This window comes from Mya arenaria, chromosome 16 (assembly GCF_026914265.1).
Source record: "Mya arenaria isolate MELC-2E11 chromosome 16, ASM2691426v1".
Taxonomy (NCBI): Eukaryota; Metazoa; Mollusca; class Bivalvia; order Myida; family Myidae; genus Mya; species Mya arenaria.
This window is the reverse complement of record NC_069137.1, coordinates 20,251,326-20,273,441: the sequence shown is the minus strand read 5'-3', so window position 1 is coordinate 20,273,441 and position 22,116 is coordinate 20,251,326. Positions and strand designations below refer to the sequence as shown.

The following is a 22,116-nucleotide window of genomic DNA, read 5'->3' as shown; positions in this document are numbered from 1 at the left end:
CGAATATTTCGTGCGCATATAATGTAAAGGCATTCAGCTCTAGGAGCCCGATACGCTAACATCGATACAAATGATTGTAAAATTTTACCAGCAAATGTTTAAGGTGAAAGTTTTCTGTTATTATGCAATTTCATCATATGAATGATCGTTTTGTTCTCACTTGTATACATAGCGTTGTAATTGACACTTGTATGACTTGTTATAGTACGTGTACATGAATCATATAAATGATATGTATTTTATTCCTAATTGTAAAAGAGCTTACGGGTGATGAGGCCCGACATCTAGTGGTACGAGACAAATCCTGAAAATCTGGATGACAAACAGGCAGGGGTTTCTGAGTTTTCCCTAGAAAGAGGATTTTAACTCAGTTTTTCTTCGGCCAGTCGACCGCGTTTGTAAGCTCCATTTTTGTCAAGCATGCTGTTTATAAGACTTACCGGTCTCATGTTGCAAGTTTATCCTGTATACGTTTATCGGTGTCCCAAATCGCTTAACTGAGACATCCAAAATAATATCATTGAACAGTATTGATTTTGTTGTTTTCTATCGGATAGGAGCTTATAGAATGGTTTTAAGGCAAGTATCATGTATGAATAGAACATATATATATTTTTTACATCTTTGCATGTAAACCTATATAACGAAGATACATACTTGTTCAGATATATTTTATATACCTTGCCGGTTTCAAACGATGTATATGTAATTTTAAGTTTCATTGTTGAAGTATTCGTTACAAGTCAATAACAAGACAGTTTTCAGACAAATATCAACTAAAGTTATAACTAATTAATTATTTATGGGGCCTCTGTTACGTAATATAACAAAAAACGACCACTCCAAATAATAGTTTTTCATATTGACGACAATCTAGCATGCAATTAGAGTAAATGAATATAATATATAGAAATGTACACTTGGAAATAAATCGTAATTAATGTTTAAAAAACATTATTATTTCAGCTAAAAATAAAATTCATGTATGAATAGAACACTAATATATGTTTTTACATCTTTGCGTATGTACCCATATAACGTAGATACACTTGTTCAGATTAATTTTATATTGTTATATATACCTTGCCGGTTTTTTGTCTATTAATGAAAGTGAATTACAATAATTGAAGTAATTGGCAAGGCATGGTGTTCAAGACTTTGTGAAAGATAATGTGACAGAACTGACGCGCCGAAGTTTGCCAGGACCGAGAACGCGCTTGACGAGAATTTCATCCGAAGCAGTTGCTTATCTGAGGAGTTTACAAAGATCAAACAAGGAAAAAGAACTACAGTCCCGCCGCCACCTTTTTAGTAGTTCTTTGTGTGTTCGATTCACAATCGGTGAGTCAGTCGGTGAGTCAGTCAGAAAGTCAGTCGGTGAGTCAGTCGGTGAGTTAGTCGGTGAGATCGTAAGTTAATCTATTTGCATACGAATGTAAACAGCGTTGTGTTGGATAATATATTACATAATCAAAGACCGACAGTTCATATGTATATATTATAAACTGCGGTCAATAGGACCTACGGCATGAAATGTTTAGTGTTCGAAACCGCACCTCGTAGATTGAGTGATTTCTAGATTCACAAATGCTCACTCTATAAGTCCAATGTTTGATATGTAAAAAAGTACATGGTCATGATTGAAATCAAATCGCACTACTGTTGAAAATATAGTTCGTTACAAAGAGGAATTCGTTTGAAACAGGGTATCACAACAAGCGTATTTGCGTGTATTGTACACAATTGCAATTGTGACTGATATCTCTTACATGTATAAGCTCTATCGGACCTCCAATGTTTATCCTATGATGAACACAACAATCCATGGCACTTTCACATATATTATCGAACCAGTTTGGTTTGTTTATATCACTTTAATCAGATCGTTTGTTTGAAGTGGAATATAAATTTTGCTTTAGAACTAAAAATATGCCATTTAAAGTGCTTTTAGTTAAACTTAAGCATACATTGTATATGTTCGCAAACAATAATAAAGTGCGAGTGGGGTAAACTTTCACGTAATAAGTATATTTTTTATATGGGGGAATTCCAAATATATCTTTGGTATGTGTAGATATTTATTGTTGTTTTATCCTTGCATAGATACTAGAAGTGTGTTTGTATGAGTATTAATAAATTGATCAGCGAAAAAATTCAAGCTGTGGGAAATTGGAAGAATGCAAAAGTAAATTCATGAAATTAGTTTTTAATGACCAAAATAAATAATGTTTTATTTACCCTAGCTAACGTTACGTATGTTTCTTAGAAAATCAAAAACGTCCTGAAAATAAACAATTTTAAGATGCAACTTTTATGTATGTGATCATTTAAAAAATGTGAGCGTTTTCTTAATCAAGTAATCTGAACCAATTTACTAAATTATACGGGAAATGACCTCAATCGGTGTTCCACCAACTTTGTTTTAATTGTTTAACTCTTTTTTATAGAGTACGTTTCTTTACGGAGATTCATCGAAATCATGTGTATAATAATTTATAATTATTCTCAACTGTTTCAAAACAACAAGTATTTAGTGTAGTTATACTGTTAAGGTTACATTTTAACCAAACTGCAAGACACACTAAAAAATGCATTTACCTTTTGGTATTACTATGATTCTTGTAACCGAGCCGAGGCATCAGTGCCTATTCTTTAAAAAAGCAATGCCGACGTTCAGTGATATATATCTGATAAATAGCAAATGTAAGTGTTATCCATGCCTCTAAACTAGTTCAAGTATATTGTTGAATATACGATATAAATTCGGCAGGTTCATTTGGCGTTTATATTTACGAAGTATGTGTGACGTACAGTACATATTTCAGCGCAAAAATATCATATGATAACAGGGTGATGTATTTTGAATCAACTGCACAGTTTTCAAAAAATGTTTAATATAATTTTGACCTTAGTCAATTAGTCCATTGATATGGTTGTTGCATATTTAACTTTACCCAATAGCATCAACTCTTGCTGATAAGTCACATCTCTGTGCAACTGCATACCACATTCTTTGACAGTAGTAGAGTTCTCAATGATTATTATCTAGTAATCTACAGTTAAACTGTTATTATTATAAACATTTACGTAGGCAATATGCATTGCAATAGTACATATATTCAATTATAATTGATTGAAATTAATTTATTCTGAAGAAACTTTTTTTGTACCGGTAACCATACTATTTGGTTAACCGGACATATTGAATCTTGATAATCGTCTTTTTACGAACCGCTAATTTAAAGATTTGTATACAACATATAATACTGTCCCGATCATGTTGCATGCTTTCTAAATTATTAAATTATATGTCTTCTATATTTATTTAACTGTTTTCGAAACTTAATTTTCGATAACAATAATTTATTATCTCCGATGTCAGAGAAACAACCAATTGTGGACATTACTCAATCATCATATTATCCCTTTTGTTATGCACGAGTTATCATACGACTTTATGTGCGTCAACAAACCCATTCTTTCCGCGTGCATATACATCTCCAATTTATCACATACACCGTACTCGTTTACCTATTGATTGATGCATTTCTCCTTTCAGGGCAGAGAAAGAGAGACAATTGAAAGTATGTTAAGTTTTAAAAATATAACTTTTGATGTATCGCAAACTCGTTTATGTATACATTCTTTCATTTAAATGGCGATGATGTTAATGAAACGAAAACATAATGTTCCAATGTTGGCTTCTATTTTAGTTTCAATGTATCTTAACATGTGTTAAGATGTATTTAACATAATTTATCAGGTCGGAAAACACAAATCATTTATTGTATGTTTAATGTAGACCATCGGTGAGTCAGTCGGTGAGTCAGTCAGAAAATCAGTCGGTGAGTCAGTCGGTGAGTTAGTCGGTGAGATCGTAAGTTAATCTATTTGCATACGAATGTAAAAAGCGTTGTGTCGGATAAGATATTACATAATCAAAGACCGACAGTTCATATGTATATATTATAAACTGCGGTCAATAGGACCTACGGCATGAACTGTTTAGTGTTCGAAACCGCACCTCGTAGATTGAGTGATTTCTAGATTCACAAATGCTCACTCTATAAGTCCAATGTCTGATATGTAAAAAAGTACATGGTCATGATTGAAATCGAATCGCACTACTGTTGAAAATATAGTTCGTTACAAAAAGGAATTCGTTTGAAACAGGGTATCACAACAAGCGTATTTGCGTGTATTGTACACAATTGCAATTGTGACTGATATCTCTTACATGTATAAGCTCTATCGGACCTCCAATGTTTATCCTATGATGAACACAACAATCCATGGCACTTTCACATATATTATCAAACCAGTTTGGTTTGTTTATATCACTTTAATCAGATCGTTTGTTTGAAGTGGAATAACAATTCTGCTTTAGAACTAAAAATATGCCATTTAAAGTGCTTTTACTTAAACTTAAGCATACATTGTATATGTTCGCAGACTATAATAAAGAGCGAGTGGGGTAAACTTACACGTAATAAGTATATTTTTATATGGGGGAATTCCAAATATATCTTTGGTATGTGTAGATATTTATTGTTGCTTTATCCTTGCATAGATACTGGAAGTGTGTTTGTATGAGTATTAATAAATTGATCAGCGAAAAAATTCAAGCTGTGGGAAATTGGAAGAATGCAAAAGTAAATTCATGAAATTAGTTTTTAATGACCAAAATAAATAATGTTTTATTTACCCTAGCTAACGTTACGTATGTTTCTTAGAATATCAAAAACGTCCTGAAAATAAAACAATTTTAAGATGCAACTTTTATGTATGTGATCATTTAAAAATGTGAGCATTTTCTTAATCAAGTAATCTGAACCAATATAATAAATTATACGGGAAATGACCTCTATCGGTGTTCCACCAACTTTGTTTTAATTGTTTAACTCTTTTTATAGAGTACGTTTCTCTACGGAGAATCATCGAAAATATGTGTATAATAATTTATAATTATTCTAAACTGTTTTAAAACAATAAGTATTTAGTGTAATTATACTGTTAAGGTTGCATTTACGAAACTGCAAGACACACTAAAAACTGCATTTACCTTTTGGTATTACTATGATTCTTGTAACCGAGCCGAGGCATCAGTGCCTATTTTTTATAAAACTATGCCGACGTTCAAGGATATATATCTGATGAATAGCAAATGTAAGTATTATCCATGCCTCTAAACTAGTTCATGTATATTGTTGAATATACGATATAAATTCGGCAGGTTCATTTGGCGTTTATATTTGCGAAGTATGTGTGACGTACAGTACATATTTCAGCGCAAAATTTTCATATGATAACAGGGTGATGTATTTTGAATAAACTGCACAGTTTTCAAAAAATGTTTTATATAATTTTGACCTTAGTCAATTAGTCCATTGATATGGTTGTCGCATATCTAACTTTACCCAATAGCATCAACTCTTGCTGATAAGTCACATCTCTGTGCAACTGCATACCACATTCTTTGACAATAGTAGAGTTCTCAATGATTATTTTCTAGTATTCTACAGTTAAACTGTTATTATTATAAACATTTACGTATGCAGTAGGCTTTGTAATAGTACATATATTCAATTATAATTGATTGGAATTAATTTATTCTGAAGAAACTTTTTTTGTACCGGCAACCATACTATTTGGTTAACCGGACATATTGAATCTTGATAATCGTCTTTTTACGAACCGCTAAATTAAAGATTTGTATACAACATATCTACCTGTCCCGATCATGTTGCATGCTTTCTAAATTATTAAATTATATGCATTCTATATTTTTTTAACTGTTTTCGAAACTTAATTTTCGATAACAATAATTTATTATCTCCGATGTCAGAGAAACAACCAATTGTGGACATTACTCAATCATCGTATTATCCCTTTTTGTTATGCACGAGTTATTATATGACTTTATGTGCGTCAACAAACCCCTTCTTTCCGCGTGCATATGCATCTCCAATTTATCACATACACCGTACTCGTTTAACTATTGATTGATGTATTTCTCCTTTCAGGGAAAAGGAAGAGAGACAATTGTAAGTATGTTAAGTTTTAAAAATATAACTTTTGATGTATCGCAAACTCGTTTATGTATACATTCCTTTATTTAAATGGCGATGATGTTAATGAAATGAAAACATAATGTTCCAATGTCGGCTTCTATTTTAGTTTCAATGTATCTTAACATGTGTTAAGATGTATTTAACATAATTTATTAGGTCGGAAAACACAAATCATTTTTTGTATGTTTAATGTAGACCATCAGTATCAATTCTACTCGTCTTACATGGCAGCTTATTAATTATAAAGCTAGTTTTATACATCCTCATATATAAATTTGAATTAATCCCAACGTAGTTCGTGCATGCTAAATTATATGTGTATATATGAGCAACAATATCGAAAGGGATGAAAACAAAGTTACAATTTTGTGTTTGCTTTAATGAAAATGTACAGCAAGCCAACCATGGTATACGTAGTTATATTATTTTGTTTTAAATACAAATGCGTGAATATAAATAAAAAGTAATTGTATTTCTAGGCGAAAACTTGATTCAGGAATGTTCATGAACTATTTAAAATGTGTTTCATAATTATTCTATAACTTATGTAAACAACTTCAGTTTAAAATACGACATCCTTATATACATACTGTACGTACCTATGTTTGGATTTGAGATATAAGATACGTCTCCTTCTGTCTCAAAATTATTTCGTGATTGTACACGCGTGGAAAGTAGTTTCAAGGCCATGAAATAAATCACAAAAAGGAAGATATTACGAACTTAATTATATTGCAGAAACCGAATTTTAATCAAACAAGGGTCAGGAATAAAACAAAATATGGAACTTACTTTTCTTGGTCACGATAATAACTGAAGTTTGTATTTACTCAGCAAAGTTCAAGCAAGTTTCACCTTTAAGACCTAATTATTGGGGAGAGTTTATGAAATTCATAAGGATCGTAAAAACACAAAACAATCAAGAGTCGCATTCTATGCCTGTCATATTCCAGTTTTTCAGAAGTAAATGATCATTCGATGCCAGTCTTGTGGTAAACAATCCCTAAATTTCACAATATCACAATATCTAAAATGTTACCAGCAAATGAAAACCAAGTTTGTTAACATGCTTATACGTTAATACGTAAGCTACGTAACCATGCATATAACGGGAACACGTTATTAACATTGCTACGCTAGTACCGGAATACGTTATGAACATAGCCATGCTACTACGGGAATGTAAATATTTCTTAGAATAAATTATAGCAACGTTAACCCTAGTGGCATGCTTGTTAATGCTGTACTATGTCTACTATCCTTTACCTATTTATAATCATCATTCATTTTAATAATATCGCTGTAGCAGACATATTGTAAAATGTAATCAGGACATTATGAAACCATTATTTTTATTCCTGACCCTTGTTATGAACCTTATGACTAGTGTACAAATGCAGCATCACCTTCATAAAACTAAGTAAAACAAATATCACCTGATTTTCAAAACGTTCACAGACATCCTGACATAGCAACTAACTAATGATTGGTTGTTTTCACTTTTCAGCTCAATGAGAAAAACATTGATTATTTCAAAATAGTTCATGAACATTCCTGAATCAATAGATTTTCACGGAATATAAGCATATTAACTATAAATTCCATTCACAATGCTTTTGGATGAGGGGTAAGTAAAAACGCAGTAAGGTGCAGTCGAATACTTCGTTGATGGTATAAAAATGGTGAATGATTTCAAACGTTGTATATTAATTTCTAGTATCCATAACAACACGCATTTTCAGCACAAAATTTCAACTGTCGGCGATATAATTTTGATGAATTTTCGTTTCAAAATCGAAACCAAATCATAATCATTGTAACAGATAGTGTATTTAATAGGTAATTTACATATGTCAACTGGTTGATTTAATATATACCAATTTTTACATTTAAACGGAGGAATTGCAATAATGGAATCGAGATTTATCTTACATAATTCTTCGAACCGAAAACACAATATGTGTTATCTGTGCTTTTCTTACCGCCAGTTTCTCACTATTTTTACTTTACTCGTCAAATGTGATGACATATTAATCATCAAGTGTGTGTTATATTTTTCAACAAATGAGATATATATTAAGTTTTGCAACCAGCAGAAACAAATGCTTTTCAGAAATTAACATCGCAACTCAATTTGCTTCATTTTTAACATTAATGTTTCTGGGAACAGAGTTTTGACAAATATTACAGGCTATTTGCCAGGCTGCTATAAACCTTCCCCCGTTGACTTTTTTTCTGAATAAAAAGTTTCAAATTTCGAAAACAATAAGTTCAAGCAATGCTCTATTATGTTTCAGCTAACCAAATGGTTTATTTTGGAGTAGAAGTAGAAAAATAACGTTCTGTAAAATAGACCAGTGCCATAATGTGTTCATTTTTAACGTCCATGTTCAAGTGCCATGCCTATACATGCAAAGCCTCGTTTTTATCGTTTTTAAAATGAACTCGTTTAATAAATTCAATACAAAATAAACACTCTTTTGAGATCCTCTACTTAGATAATTATGTGCATGATGTATAAACACGATTTCATCAACAACACATGTACATGTATTGGAACTCGTATAACCTTCTTACTATGCAAAACGTTTAATTACATTTCCATGGATTCAGAGAAACTATATAAGCAATGCTTTCGTTTCAATCAAATCAGCATGTTATATGCCAATGATTATATGCATTTATTAAATTAATAACGTTTAAACATGTTATATAAAAGTGTTGGTAAGCCGTAGTGACGTCACCATTTTAAAAAAGAAAACTCCGTATAGTGTTTACGTTTAATATATCTTTTCCTATTTCATCTATATTTTTATACAATAAACATTTATGATAATCGAACTACAAAATAATGTTTAATCTGGAACATTTTTACATGCACTGTATCTTACACATGCTTGACTTATATAGCATATATGTTCTGGACGGAAAGCAATTATTTCTGTGCACATCTTAGCCATCAGTTTATCAAATTCATTCAAACATCACAGATCTAGTGTAAGGTTTTTCTAAAAAAGAAAACTTTAAAAACTTTAATATGTCTTAGGGTTGTGAACTTATGCTTAGTTATGTTTGTACATGTAAGACATTATTATAAAAGAAATAAAATATATTGATGTAATCACACATTTCATACGTTATTTATTTTAAACCAATCTTCTTTGAAATATATATATCTAAATGATACAGTACCTTTACTTTTCACTAGATATTTAACAAACAAAAATAAGATTTAACAAACAAAAATAAGTTATTTAACAGTTCATGTAAATAACAGTTTAAACCTACATGCAGCTATATAACATGTTTTGCTTATGGTGAATACATGTATTTCACACCTATCAATCAAGTTCTGTACAATAAGGATTCTCAATCAACACTTGTCAACAATATCATCTTTGGTAAAAAGTAAACTATTATAATATTGAAGCTCAGCCAAATTTAACCTTCAATATACGACTATCAGTTCTTGAAATAACATAACAAGCTAGGTACTTTAATGTTAATAAATACTCATTAAAATATCCGTTTTAACAATAACACTTGTTTAGAACCAATAATAGGTGCTTAGCTTATATATATTTATGACAGATTGAAGGAAGGAGAGTGTCGAAATTCCAGTTTGGCAGATTTAAACCGTTTTCTGTTTATATCATGAATCTTCCTTTGACTTAGTTCCAATAAAAATCTCCTTATTCGTCTTGTCAATTGTTGTTTGGTATATTTTGGTGGGGGTTGGGCAGGTGGCGGTGAATAGGGCTTGCATCTTTGGTTACATCTAAGGTCAATGAACTGGCTGACACCGTTTAACAACCAAATGTATACATCACGTTGACACACGAGGGTCTATAATGACACATGATAATGGTGAGTACAATGTGTAGTGGTGATATGATATATTGGTGGGGAATTGGGCAGGTGGCGGTTAATAGGGCTTGCATCTTTCGATACATCTAAGGTCAATGAACTGCTGACTCCGTTTAACAACCAAATGCATACATCACGTTGACACAAGAGGGTGCATATCTATCCTATCATCTACTGTAATATGATGGTCTATTATGACACATGATAATGGTTAGTACAATATGTAATGGCGATATGATATAATTATAACGAATGTGTAATTATTGTAGAGGGGAGTCAGAGTGGTCCAAAGAAGATGAGGATCAGCAAATGTTTCAAGACGAACGCCTCGGTGATAAAATTCCAGTTAACGAAGCTCAAAGGTGAGGCGATCACAAGTTTATAATGATCCGTAAAATTACAGCGACGAAATAATAAATGTGTTTAAAATTGCATCTCTTTCTGCATCAAACCGTATTATACATTGTCCGTGAAAGGTTTAGAACTAGTAACGTGTCGTCAGACAATAGCTTTAAGTCTTTCTGCATTACATGCGAAAATTACATACCGAAGTGAATAATATTAGGCATTTAACAAAGCTAATCTCATTTTACTTTTTTTATTTTAAACTAAATTAACAATTTCATTCAGTAAGTCACTATTCGTTTCCTAAAGGTGAGTCAAGCTATTATGTAAAATATGTGCTGGTTTGTGTTGAGTCATCACATAATGCGGCAAATGGCTAAAATGATCATGTTATTTTCCACTTATCTCTCTACTAGAACTTAAATATATTTACAATTAATGCACTGCGTTGATATAAAAAAAATATGTGATGTTATTAAGTTGTTTTATTCAAAGTAAAGGTCAGCTATATGTAGGCGACACGTCCCCTTGTGTCAATAAGCATAGAGACAAATACCAGTTTCATTGTGTCCAAGAGCGTCGAGCCAACTATCAGTTCCCTTGTGGCAATGAGCATCAAGACACTTACCAGTTCCCTTGTGTACATAAGCTAAGAGACAAAAACCAGTTAAAATATGTTCATGAGCATATACACAATTACCATTTCCCATATGTCCATGAGCATACAGACAATAACCAGTTCCCATATGTCCATGCGCATATACACAATTACCATTTCCCATATGTCCATGAGCATAGAGACAATTACCAGTTCCCATATGTTCATAAGCATATACACAATTAACATTTCCCATATGTTCGTGAGCATAGAGACAATTACCAGTTCCCTTATGTCCATTAGCATCGAGACAATTACCAGTTCCATTAGGTCCATGTGCATAGAGACAAATACCAGTTCCCCTATACCCATGACCATAGAGAAAATTACCAGTTCCCTTATGTCCATGATAATAGAGACAATCACCAGTTCCCTCATGTCCATGGGTATCGAGACAATTACCGGTTCCCATATGTCCATGAGCATAGAGGCAATTACCAGTTCCCATATGCCCATAAGCATAGAGACAATTACCAGTTCCGTCATGTCCCTGTGCATCGAGACAATTACCGATTCCATCTTGTTCATGAGCATAGAGATAATTACCAGTTCCCTCATGTCCACGGGCAAAGACACAATTAATAGTTATCTTATGCCTATGCGCATAGAGAAAATTACCAGTTCCATTATGTCCATGATAAAAGTGACAATCACCAGTTCCTTCATGTCTATGGGTATCGAGACAATTACCGGTTCCCATGTGTCCATGAGCATAAAGGCAATTACCAGTTCCCTTATGCCTATAAGCATATAGACAATTACCAGTTCCTTCATGACTATTGGCATCGAGACAATTACTGGTTCCCATATGTCCATGGGCATAGAGACAATTACCAGTTCACTTATGCTCATGAACATAGAGACAATTACCAGTTCCTTTATGTCCCTGGGAATCGAGACAAATACCGGTTCTCTCTTGTTCATGAGCATATATATAATTACCAGTACCACGGGCAACGAGACAATTAATAGTTGTCTTATGCCCATGCGCATAGAGACAATTACCAGTTTCCTTATGTTCATGCGCATAGATAAAATTAGCAGTTCCCATATGTCCATCAGCATCAAGTCAATTACCAGTTCCCTTATGTCCATGGGCATAAGGATAATTACAAGTTTCCTCATGTCCATGGGCATAGAGACAATTTACAGTTCTCATAATCCCACGAGAATACAGACAATTACCAGTTCCTTTATGTTCATGAACATAGAGAAAATAACCACTTCCCATATTCTATGAAAATAGAGACAATTACAACTTTCAATATTAAATGAGCATAGGGAAAATAACAAGTTCCCTTATGTCCATGGACATACAGATAATTACCGGTTCCCATATGTCCATGAGCAGAGAAACAATTATCAGTTCCTTAATGTCCATCAGCATAGAGACAATTACCAGTTCCCTCATGTCCATTAGCATAGCGACAATTACCAGTTCCCTCATGTCCATGGGCATCGAGATAATTGCCGGTTCCCATATGTCCATGAGCATAGAGACAATTACCAGTTCCCTTATGTCCATGAGCATAGAAACAATCACCAGTTCCTTCATGTCCCTGTGCATCGAGACAATGACCGGTTCCCTCTTGTTCATGAGCATAGAGATAATTACCAGTTCACTCATGTCCACGGCCAAAGAGACAATCAATAGTTTTATTTTGCCCATGAGCATAGAGACAATTACCAGTTCCATTATGTTCTTGGGCATTGAGACAATTACAATTTCCCTCATGTCCATTAGCATATACACAATTAACCGTTCCCTTATGTTCTAGAGCATAGAGGCAATTACCAGTTCCCTTACGTTCAAGGGCATAGAGACAATTTCCTGTTCCTTTATGTCCATAAGCATAGACACAACTACCAGTTCCCTTAAGTCCATAAGCATAGTGAAAAATATCAGTTCTCATATGCTTATGAATATAAAGACAATTACTAGTATTTATACGTTCATGAGCATAAAAACAATTTCTAGTTCCTTCGCGTCCATGAGCATAGAGACAATTACCAGTTCCCTTATGTCCATAAGCATAGAGACAATAATTAGTTCCCATATGTTCATGAGCATATAGACAATTACCAGTTCCCTTATGTCCATAAGCATAGAGACAATTACCAGTTCCCTTATGTCCACAAGCATCGATACAATTACCAGTTCCCTTATGTTCATAAGCCCATTAGCATGGAGACAATGACCAGGTCCCTTATGTTCATGAACATAGAGACAATTACCAGTTCCCTCATGTACATGGGCATAGAGACACTTACTAGTTCCCATATGTCCATGAGCATTGAGACAATAACCAGTTCCCTTATGTTCTTGAGCATAGAGACAATTACTAGTTCCCATATGTCTATGAACATTGAGACATTTACCAGTTCCCATATGTTCTTGAGCATAGAGACAATTACTAGTTCCCATATGTCCATCAGCATTGAGACAATAACTAGTTCCCATATGTCCATGAGCATTGAGACAATAACTAGTTCCCATATGTCCATGAGCATTGAGACAATAACCAGTTCCCTTATGTTCTTGAGCATTGAAACAATAACTAGTTCCCATATGTCCATGAGCATTGAGACAATAACCAGTTCCCTTATGTTCTTGAGCATAGAGACACTAACTAGTTCCCATGTGTCAACGAACATTTAGACAATAACTAGTTCCCATATGTTCATGAGCATATAGACAATTACCAGTTCTCTTATGTCCATAAGCATAGAGACAATTACCGTTTCCCTTATGTCCACAAGCATCGATACAATTACCAGTTCCCTTATGTTCATAAGCCCATGAGCATGGAGACAATGACCAGGTCCCTTATGTTCATGAACATAGAGACGATTACCAGTTCCCCCATGTACATGGGCATAGAGACACTTTCTAGTTCCCATATGCCCATGAGCATTGAGACAATAACCAGTTCCCTTATTTTCTTGAGCATAGAGACACTTACTATTTCCCATATGTCCATGAACATTGAGACAATAACCAGTTCCCATATGTTCTTGAGCATCGAGACAATAACCAGTTCCCTTATGTTCTTGAGCATTGAGACAATAACCAGTTCCCATATGTCCATGAGCATCGAGACAATAACCAGTTCCCTTATGTTCTTGAGCATAGAGACAATTACTAGTTCCCATATGTCCATGAGCATTGAGACAATAACCAGTTCCCTTATGTTCTTGAACATAGAGACAATTACCAGTTTCCTCATGTACATGGGCATAGAGACACTTACTAGTTCCCATATGTCCATGAGCATTGAGACAATGACCAGTTCCCTTATGTTCTTGAGCATATAGACAATTACCAGTTCCCTCATGTACATGGGCATAGAGACACTTACTAGTTCCCATACGTCAATGAGCATTGAAACAATTACCAGTTGTTCCCTTTTGTTCTTGAGCATAGAGACAATTACTAGTTCCCATATGTCAATGAGCATTGAGACAATAACTAGTTCCCATATGTTCATGAGCATATAGACAATTACCAGTTCTCTTATGTCCATAAGCATAGAGACAATTACCAGTTCCCTTATGTCCACAAGCATCGATACAATTACCAGTTCCCTTATGTTCATAAGCCCATGAACATGGAGACAATGACCAGGTCCCTTATGTTCATGAACATAGAGACAATTACCAGTTCCCTCATGTACATGGGCATAGAGACACTTTCTAGCTCCTATATGTCCATGAGCATTGAGACAATAACCAGTTCCCTTATGTTCTTGAGCATAGAGACAATTACCAGTTCCCTCATGTACATGGGCATAGAGACACTTACTAGTTCCAATATGTCCATGAGCATTGAGACAATAACCAGTTCCCATATGTCCATGAGCATCGAGACAATAACCAGTTCCCTTATGTTCTTGAGCATAGAGACAATTACCAGTTTCCATATGTCCATGAGCATTGAGACAATAATCAGTTCCCTTATGTTCTTGAACATAGACACAATTACCAGTTCCCTCATGTACATGGGCATAGAGACACTTACTAGTTCCCATATGTCCATGAGCATTGAGACAATAACCAGTTCTCTTATGTTCTTGAGCATAGAGACAATTACTAGTTCCCATATGTCCATGAGCATTTAGACAATAACTAGTTCCCATATGTCCATGAGCATTGAAACAATTACCAGTTCCCTTATGTTCTTGAGCATAGAGACAATTACTAGTTCCCATATGTCCATGAGCATTGAAACAATTACCAGTTCCCTTATATTCTTGAGCATAGAGACAATTACTAGTTCCCATATGTCCATGAGCATCGAGACAATTACCAGTTGTTCCCTTATGTCCATAAGCATAGAGACAATTACCAGTTCTTTTATGTTCATGAACGTAGAGACAATTACCAGTTCCCTTATGTTCATGAGCATATATACAATTACCAGTAATCTTATGTTCATAAGCATAGAGACAATTACCAGTTCCTTTATGTCCATTAGCATAGAGACAATTACCAGTTCCCTCATGTACATGGGCATAGAGACACTTACTAGTTCCCATATGTCCATGAGCATTGAGACAATAACCAGTTCCATTATGTCCATGAGCATTGAGACAATTACTAGTTCCATTATGTCCATGAGCATTGAGACAATTACCAGTTCTCTTATGTCCATAAGCATAGAGACAATTACCAGTTCCCTTATGTCCACAAGCATCGATACAATTACCAGTTCCCTTATGTTCATAAGCCCATGAGCATGGAGACAATGACCAGGTCCCTTATGTTCATGAACATAGAGACAATTACCAGTTCCCTCATGTACATGGGCATAGAGACACTTTCTAGCTCCTATATGTCCATGAGCATTGAGACAATAACCAGTTCCCTTATGTTCTTGAGCATAGAGACAATTACCAGTTCCTCATGTACATGGGCATAGAGACACTTACTAGTTCCCATATGTCCATGAGCATTGAGACAATAACCAGTTCCCATATGTCCATGAGCATCGAGACAATAACCAGTTCCCTTATGTTCTTGAGCATAGAGACAATTACCAGTTCCCATATGTCCATGAGCATTGAGACAATAACCAGTTCCCTTATGTTCTTGAGCATAGAGACAATTACCAGTTCCCTCATGTACATGGGCATAGAGACACTTACTAGTTCCCATATGTCCATGAGCATTGAGACAATAACCAGTTCTCTTATGTTCTTGAGCATAGAGACAATTACTAGTTCCCATATGTCCATGAGCATTTAGACAATAACTAGTTCCCATATGTCCATGAGCATTGAAACAATTACCAGTTCCCTTATGTTCTTGAGCATAGAGACAATTACTAGTTCCCATATGTCCATGAGCATTGAAACAATTACCAGTTCCCTTATATTCTTGAGCATAGAGACAATTACTAGTTCCCATATGTCCATGAGCATTGAAACAATTACCAGTTCCCTTATGTTCTTGAGCATAGAGACAATTACTAGTTCCCATATGTCCATGAGCATCGAGACAATTACCAGTTGTTCCCTTATGTCCATAAGCATAGAGACAATTACCAGTTATTTTATGTTCATGAACGTAGAGACAATTACCAGTTCCCTTATGTTCATGAGCATAGATACAATTACCAGTAATCTTATGTTCATGAGCATAGAGACAATTACCAGTTCCTTTATGTCCATTAGCATAGAGACAATTACCAGTTCCCTCATGTACATGGGCATAGAGACACTTACTAGTTCCCATATGTCCATGAGCATTGAGACAATAACTAGTTCCATTATGTCCATGAGCATTGAGACAATTACTAGTTCCATTATGTCCATGAGCATTGAGACAATTACTAGTTCCATTATGTCCATGAGCATTGAGACAATAACTAGTTCCATTATGTCCATGAATATTGAGACAATTAATAGTTCCATTATGTTCACAAGCATCGAGAAAATTACCAATTCCCTTATGTTCATGAGCATTGAGACAATTACCAGTTCCCTTATGTTCATGAGCATAAAGACAATTACCAGTTCCCTTATGTCCATGAGCATTGAGACAATTACTAGTTCCATTATGTCCATGAGCTTTGAGACAATTAGTAGTTCCATTATGTCCATGAGCATAAAGACAATTACCAGTTCCCTTATGTCTATGAGCATTGAGACTATTACTTGTTCCATTATTTCCATGAACATTGATGCAATTACCAGTTCCCTTATGTTCATGAGCATATACAAAATTACCACTTCCCTTATGTCGATGAGCATAGAGAAAATGTCCAGGTTCCTTATATTCATGAGCATAGAGACAATTACTTGTTGCCTTATGTCCATGAGCATAGAAACAATCACCAGTTCCCTTATGTCCATGAGCATAGAGACAATTACCAGTTCCCATATGTCCATGAGCATAGAGACAATTACCAGTTCCCTTATGTTAATATGCATAGAGTCAATTACCAGTTCCCATAGGTCCATGAGCATAGAGAAAATTACTAGTTCCCTTATGTCCATGAGCATCGAGACAATTACCAATTCCCTTATGTTAATGAGCATAGCGACAATTTCCAGTTCTCATAGATAATTACCAGTGCCCTTATGTTCATGAGCATAGAGAAAATAACTATTTCCCTTATGTCCATGAGCTACAGTTATTTACCAGTTCCCTTACGATCATGAGCGTTGAGATAATTACCGGTTCCCTTATGTTCATGAGCATTGAGATAATTACCGGTTCCCTTATGTCCATAAGCATAGAGACAATTAATAGTTAGCTTATGTCCATAAGCATAGAGTCATTTACTAGTTCCCTTATGTCCATGAGCATTGAGACAATTACAAGTTCCCTTATGTCCATAATCATAGAGATAATTACTAGTTCACTTATGTCCATGAGCATAGGGACAATTGCTAGAGACATTTACAAGATACCGTGTGTTAATGAGCATCGATACGAATACCAGTTTCCGTGTGTCAACGAGCATAGAGACAATTACCAGTACCCGTGTGCTTCAGTGATTATTATATAAATACATGTGAAAATAACTTCGTTTGTGTTTGACCTTTGATTATACAAATAAAAACATACTACTTGTTTTAAAGACAAGGCATATGTTTTTGTTTTTTTTCCAACTGATCCCAAAACTGGAATTGTTTATGCTTCAGAACGTGTTTTGTTATTTTCCATCATCATTGGTACTGCTCGATATTGATTGAATGATTGTTGAGTAATTATACGTTTACATGAAAGTATTCAAAATATTCTTAGGCCACTGACATCTACCGCCTCAGAAGCAAGCGACCAACAGGTGTTTCTAGATGACGAATTTGCTGATCGAAATAGAACAAAGATTGATGATGCCCGGAGGTAGATATGTGTTATTCCATCGTCAAATGAACTAGTTTCATTTGATGATCTCTTTATGCATTAAAACCATATTATTTACACTCTGCCTGACATGATGTGGGATCAGCTCAAAATGCAGTGGGAGACCGATACGAGACTGTATATCCAAATTAAGTACATGTCGTCTTAGCAATATACGAGAGCATCACTGTTGCTTCGACCGTAATCACAAATCACCTTTATATATATATATGCTTTCCCCTAGGGATATATTTATGTATTGAATTATGTACGCATGCACTAATGTTAGTGAGAAATTCGTGGCCATTTATATATTGATTTTTTTAATAAATACTGTTATTATCTTTTTGATTTTGTTTTTGTTATAGCATGAGCCTTTATTTATTGCTCTAAGCTTCATACATATTCAATTACAATAAAACAAATCTTAGTTTTGTCTAACCGATCAATCATAAGGTTTCCTTTGCTTGGTGACTTTGATTTTTCCCCACTGGCCCTAATTCTTCAAAAAATCTTAAACGCATTTCACTTAAATATCTTATTTCATCAAGCAAACCTACTTACTTAAATATGGTTTTATAAAACAAAAAGTAGTTCATATTTTTATCTCAAATAATTTTTCCTCTATAAGCCTCAAAACTCTTTAAAAGTTTCAAAATTGTCGATATATGTGGGCACGGGATTCTTAATCATCATTATATAAAGTTTCTGCGCTTAAATAAGACACAAGTACTAGAATAATATTTGAACGAAATGACACCCAAATCTGTCGTTCTTTCGAATGACCTTTTTTCTGAGGTGGAAACACGAATAATGATCACATCTTTTATATTTTTGTGTTTCCCTCCGAGTATGGCTATATCAGAGAAAATATGTTGTTGGTTTTTTTTGATGGTCATATATTTTTACCATACTAAAAATACATTTGTATAATACATTTGTTTTATTAATTTTAGCAACGATTCAAATATTGCTGTGTTTTAGGATTTATCAGCAGCAGTATTTATTTAAAATTTAAACGATTAGTCAAGTCCTTATACTTTGTCAAGATAGTGTTGTTTTCTACTATCTTAGTATCATAGCTTCAATTTCGGTAACTAATGGATGAACCTGAAATTCTCCTTAATATCATATTTAAAATTTGCACGTTTGTTGGTAATATAAAATTTAAACACAAGGATTGATATAATTTCTACACGACTTCATGACATAAAATCCAACTTCAGAATAATTCGTTTGATTTTACTATCTGGTCCACAAAACCTGTGTTGGAGCAGCGTCTTGGATAAAAATGCAAACTCATTAGTACACAAAATTACTAAGTTAAAGATTATTTCAGTCGACTTAAGAAGATACAAAAAATGGCGAAGAAAAACGAAAAACTTGCAAAGAAAATAGACGAACAACAGGAAGTGATAAACAAATCCCGGTTCGTGTATGAGTTAATATAATTCATATTTTGTTTGCTATAAACAACTGATTAAGATAAGCCTCACCATATCATTAAACATTGCATATTATAAAACCACTTTGAAAATCTTACAATTGTATGTATATCTGTTAAAGTTCTGTGCCGATGTAACTTAAAATAAGGGTCTGAAATGTTATTATTGGCCCTGCCTTTACTAAGTAATGATTAACTAATAGCTCGCGTTTGCTAAGCCATGATAAATTTAATTAATGAATTTAATGTAAAAAAAAAATGTTTCATACTTTTAGCTCTTTCTATTTCAGGGACAAAGAAAAATCTCTGTTAATGGAAATTGAAAACTTAGAGAAAGAATGTTCCGGTTTGAGGTAAGCCTTTGTTACATAGATTAAACAAATAAAGGCAGCTAGCTACTTTAAACAAACAGTTTCGTATAACCCAGAACGATTTTGTGGCACGTCAAAATCTTCATACCAATTGTGTTTTGCATAATTAAAACAGCTTCAAAGATAATAATTCAGTAATACAATATAGTATCAGATATTTTTCGCGGAAGATATTCTTAATATTACTTAAATTTGAGGCGAAAATAAATATAATTTCTTTTTTACAGAACATGCAACAATAAGAGAAGTAATGCCTTAAGGCAGAAACAAAAGGAATTAGACAAAAAAAGAAAGGAGCTTCAAACACTGCAGAATACAATAAAGTACGGTTTACGTCAATATCATATAAAACATTAATAGCTTGGAATTCGAAAAATATTTCACTTTCCAGCATAACAGGACCTGTACCATTAAAAATACATAAAGGCATTTTCATATAAGGGTTGATTCTTATTTGTGTGCGTGCATGCAGTATGAACGCTCGGCCGCGATTTTGCGATTCCATGAATCGCACTAGCAATTTTTGGTAAAGTTGCATAATCGCAGCCGAGCGTTCAAACTGCACGAACACACAAACAATAATAATCAATTCTTCTTTTTACATTCTCCCTTTTTATTTGTTAATTTTTCAACCTTAAAAGTTCCGATAACAAACTTTTAATTACAATAAAGCAAACAAAACGCAAGAGCAGATGTAAATGGTAAGAGAACTTGTCGCCATTGGTGTTAAATCTTGGCGTTCTTTTTATTTTCGGCATAATAAAAAGTAGAAATAATTTGCAGAAGAACATAAATAATTTAAGATTATTTTTAATAATTTGGTATTTACTGTAATACATATGGTGGTAATTCTGATCTCCTTTGTAATATTCTTGTTTCTATCACGAAAAAATATCGATATATTTGTACTCCTGTTTTACATATGAATGCCCAATGTGAGTGGGCATAATAAATGCTGTCACAATGATTTTATGGATTACGTTCAGTTTAACTGGTAAAAAAGTGTCAAAATACTATTCTTGAGCTGTCTTTTAATGTTTTCGATCAAATTGTAGTTTAATAATGTGCAAGTCATCTCAAATTGACACTTGTAGACGATTGTTCCAGTTATTTCATGTGATTATGTTATTTTTTATCGTCCTAATAGCGATTGAGAATAAGCCTTTAATTACAACAAAGGGGAACAAAACGTGACGAACGAGTGTAAATGGTAAGAGCACTTGTCACCCTTGGTGTTTTAGCTGGGCGTTCTTTTTATCCTCCGCATAATAAATAGTCCATAATTAATCGGCAGAAAGAAATAAATAATCAAAGATTCATCTTTATCATTTGGTAGTTTCTGTAAAATATGTGGGATAATAATGATGTTTGTTGTAATATGTTCATTTTAATCAAGAGAACTTTCGATATATTTTAACTCATGTTTTACACATGCATGACCCATGTGAGTGGGCATAAGAAATGTGGTCATGGTGCTTTCATGGATTACCTCCAGTTCAAGGTAATTATAGCGTCATAATTTCATTTTTTTGTTGTCTTTTAACATTCGCAAATATATTGAAGTGTTGTGATGTGCTAGTCTTCTCGAATTGTCAATATGAAGATGTTTGTTCGAACGAATACATTTGTCCTAGAAATAAATCGCCGAATTTAGAATCATCAGCCATGTTTGTTTTGACAGTTGTTACAGACGAACCGTAGTAAAAACCGTGTTAATTTTAATTTGTCTTTATTATTTGTTCAATGCGTGTTCTTTGGTTATCAAATGCAAAATAAAGCATTTTCCAAATGATATTTCTAGAAAATAATGGCTTTCATTTAAATTCTTCGTAAAACATCAAAAGAAACATGTAAACAAGTCGGCATTCAACAGAACATGTACTATGCTATATTAAGCAATAAAGTAGATCGTATTAAGATCAATACGCCCAATCAGAGCGTTGCTTTGTTGCCAAACTCCGCCTACATAGGTCACGAAAGGTCGACCGGTTTATGCAAAAATGAACTCAA

General features: G+C 33.9%; 1 protein-coding gene across 11 annotated transcripts in view; it reads left to right on the top strand.

Annotated features, from left to right (window-relative positions):
• LOC128222114 (protein Daple-like) overlaps positions 1-22,116 on the top strand; it is a 127,853-nt gene that overhangs the window by 92,587 nt on the left and 13,150 nt on the right. For 10 of the 11 annotated variants that reach the window (XM_052930966.1, XM_052930967.1, XM_052930964.1 and 7 more), the window contains 6 exons: positions 6,024-6,044; positions 10,208-10,300; positions 18,193-18,291; positions 19,631-19,720; positions 20,026-20,088; positions 20,334-20,429. In XM_052930966.1, the coding sequence (XP_052786926.1) occupies positions 6,024-6,044; positions 10,208-10,300; positions 18,193-18,291; positions 19,631-19,720; positions 20,026-20,088; positions 20,334-20,429 (462 nt within the window). Of the gene's footprint in view, positions 1-6,023; positions 6,045-10,207; positions 10,301-18,192; positions 18,292-19,630; positions 19,721-20,025; positions 20,089-20,333; positions 20,430-20,482; positions 21,608-22,116 lie in introns of those variants that run through there. The other variant, XM_052930973.1, reaches the window with a different exon arrangement.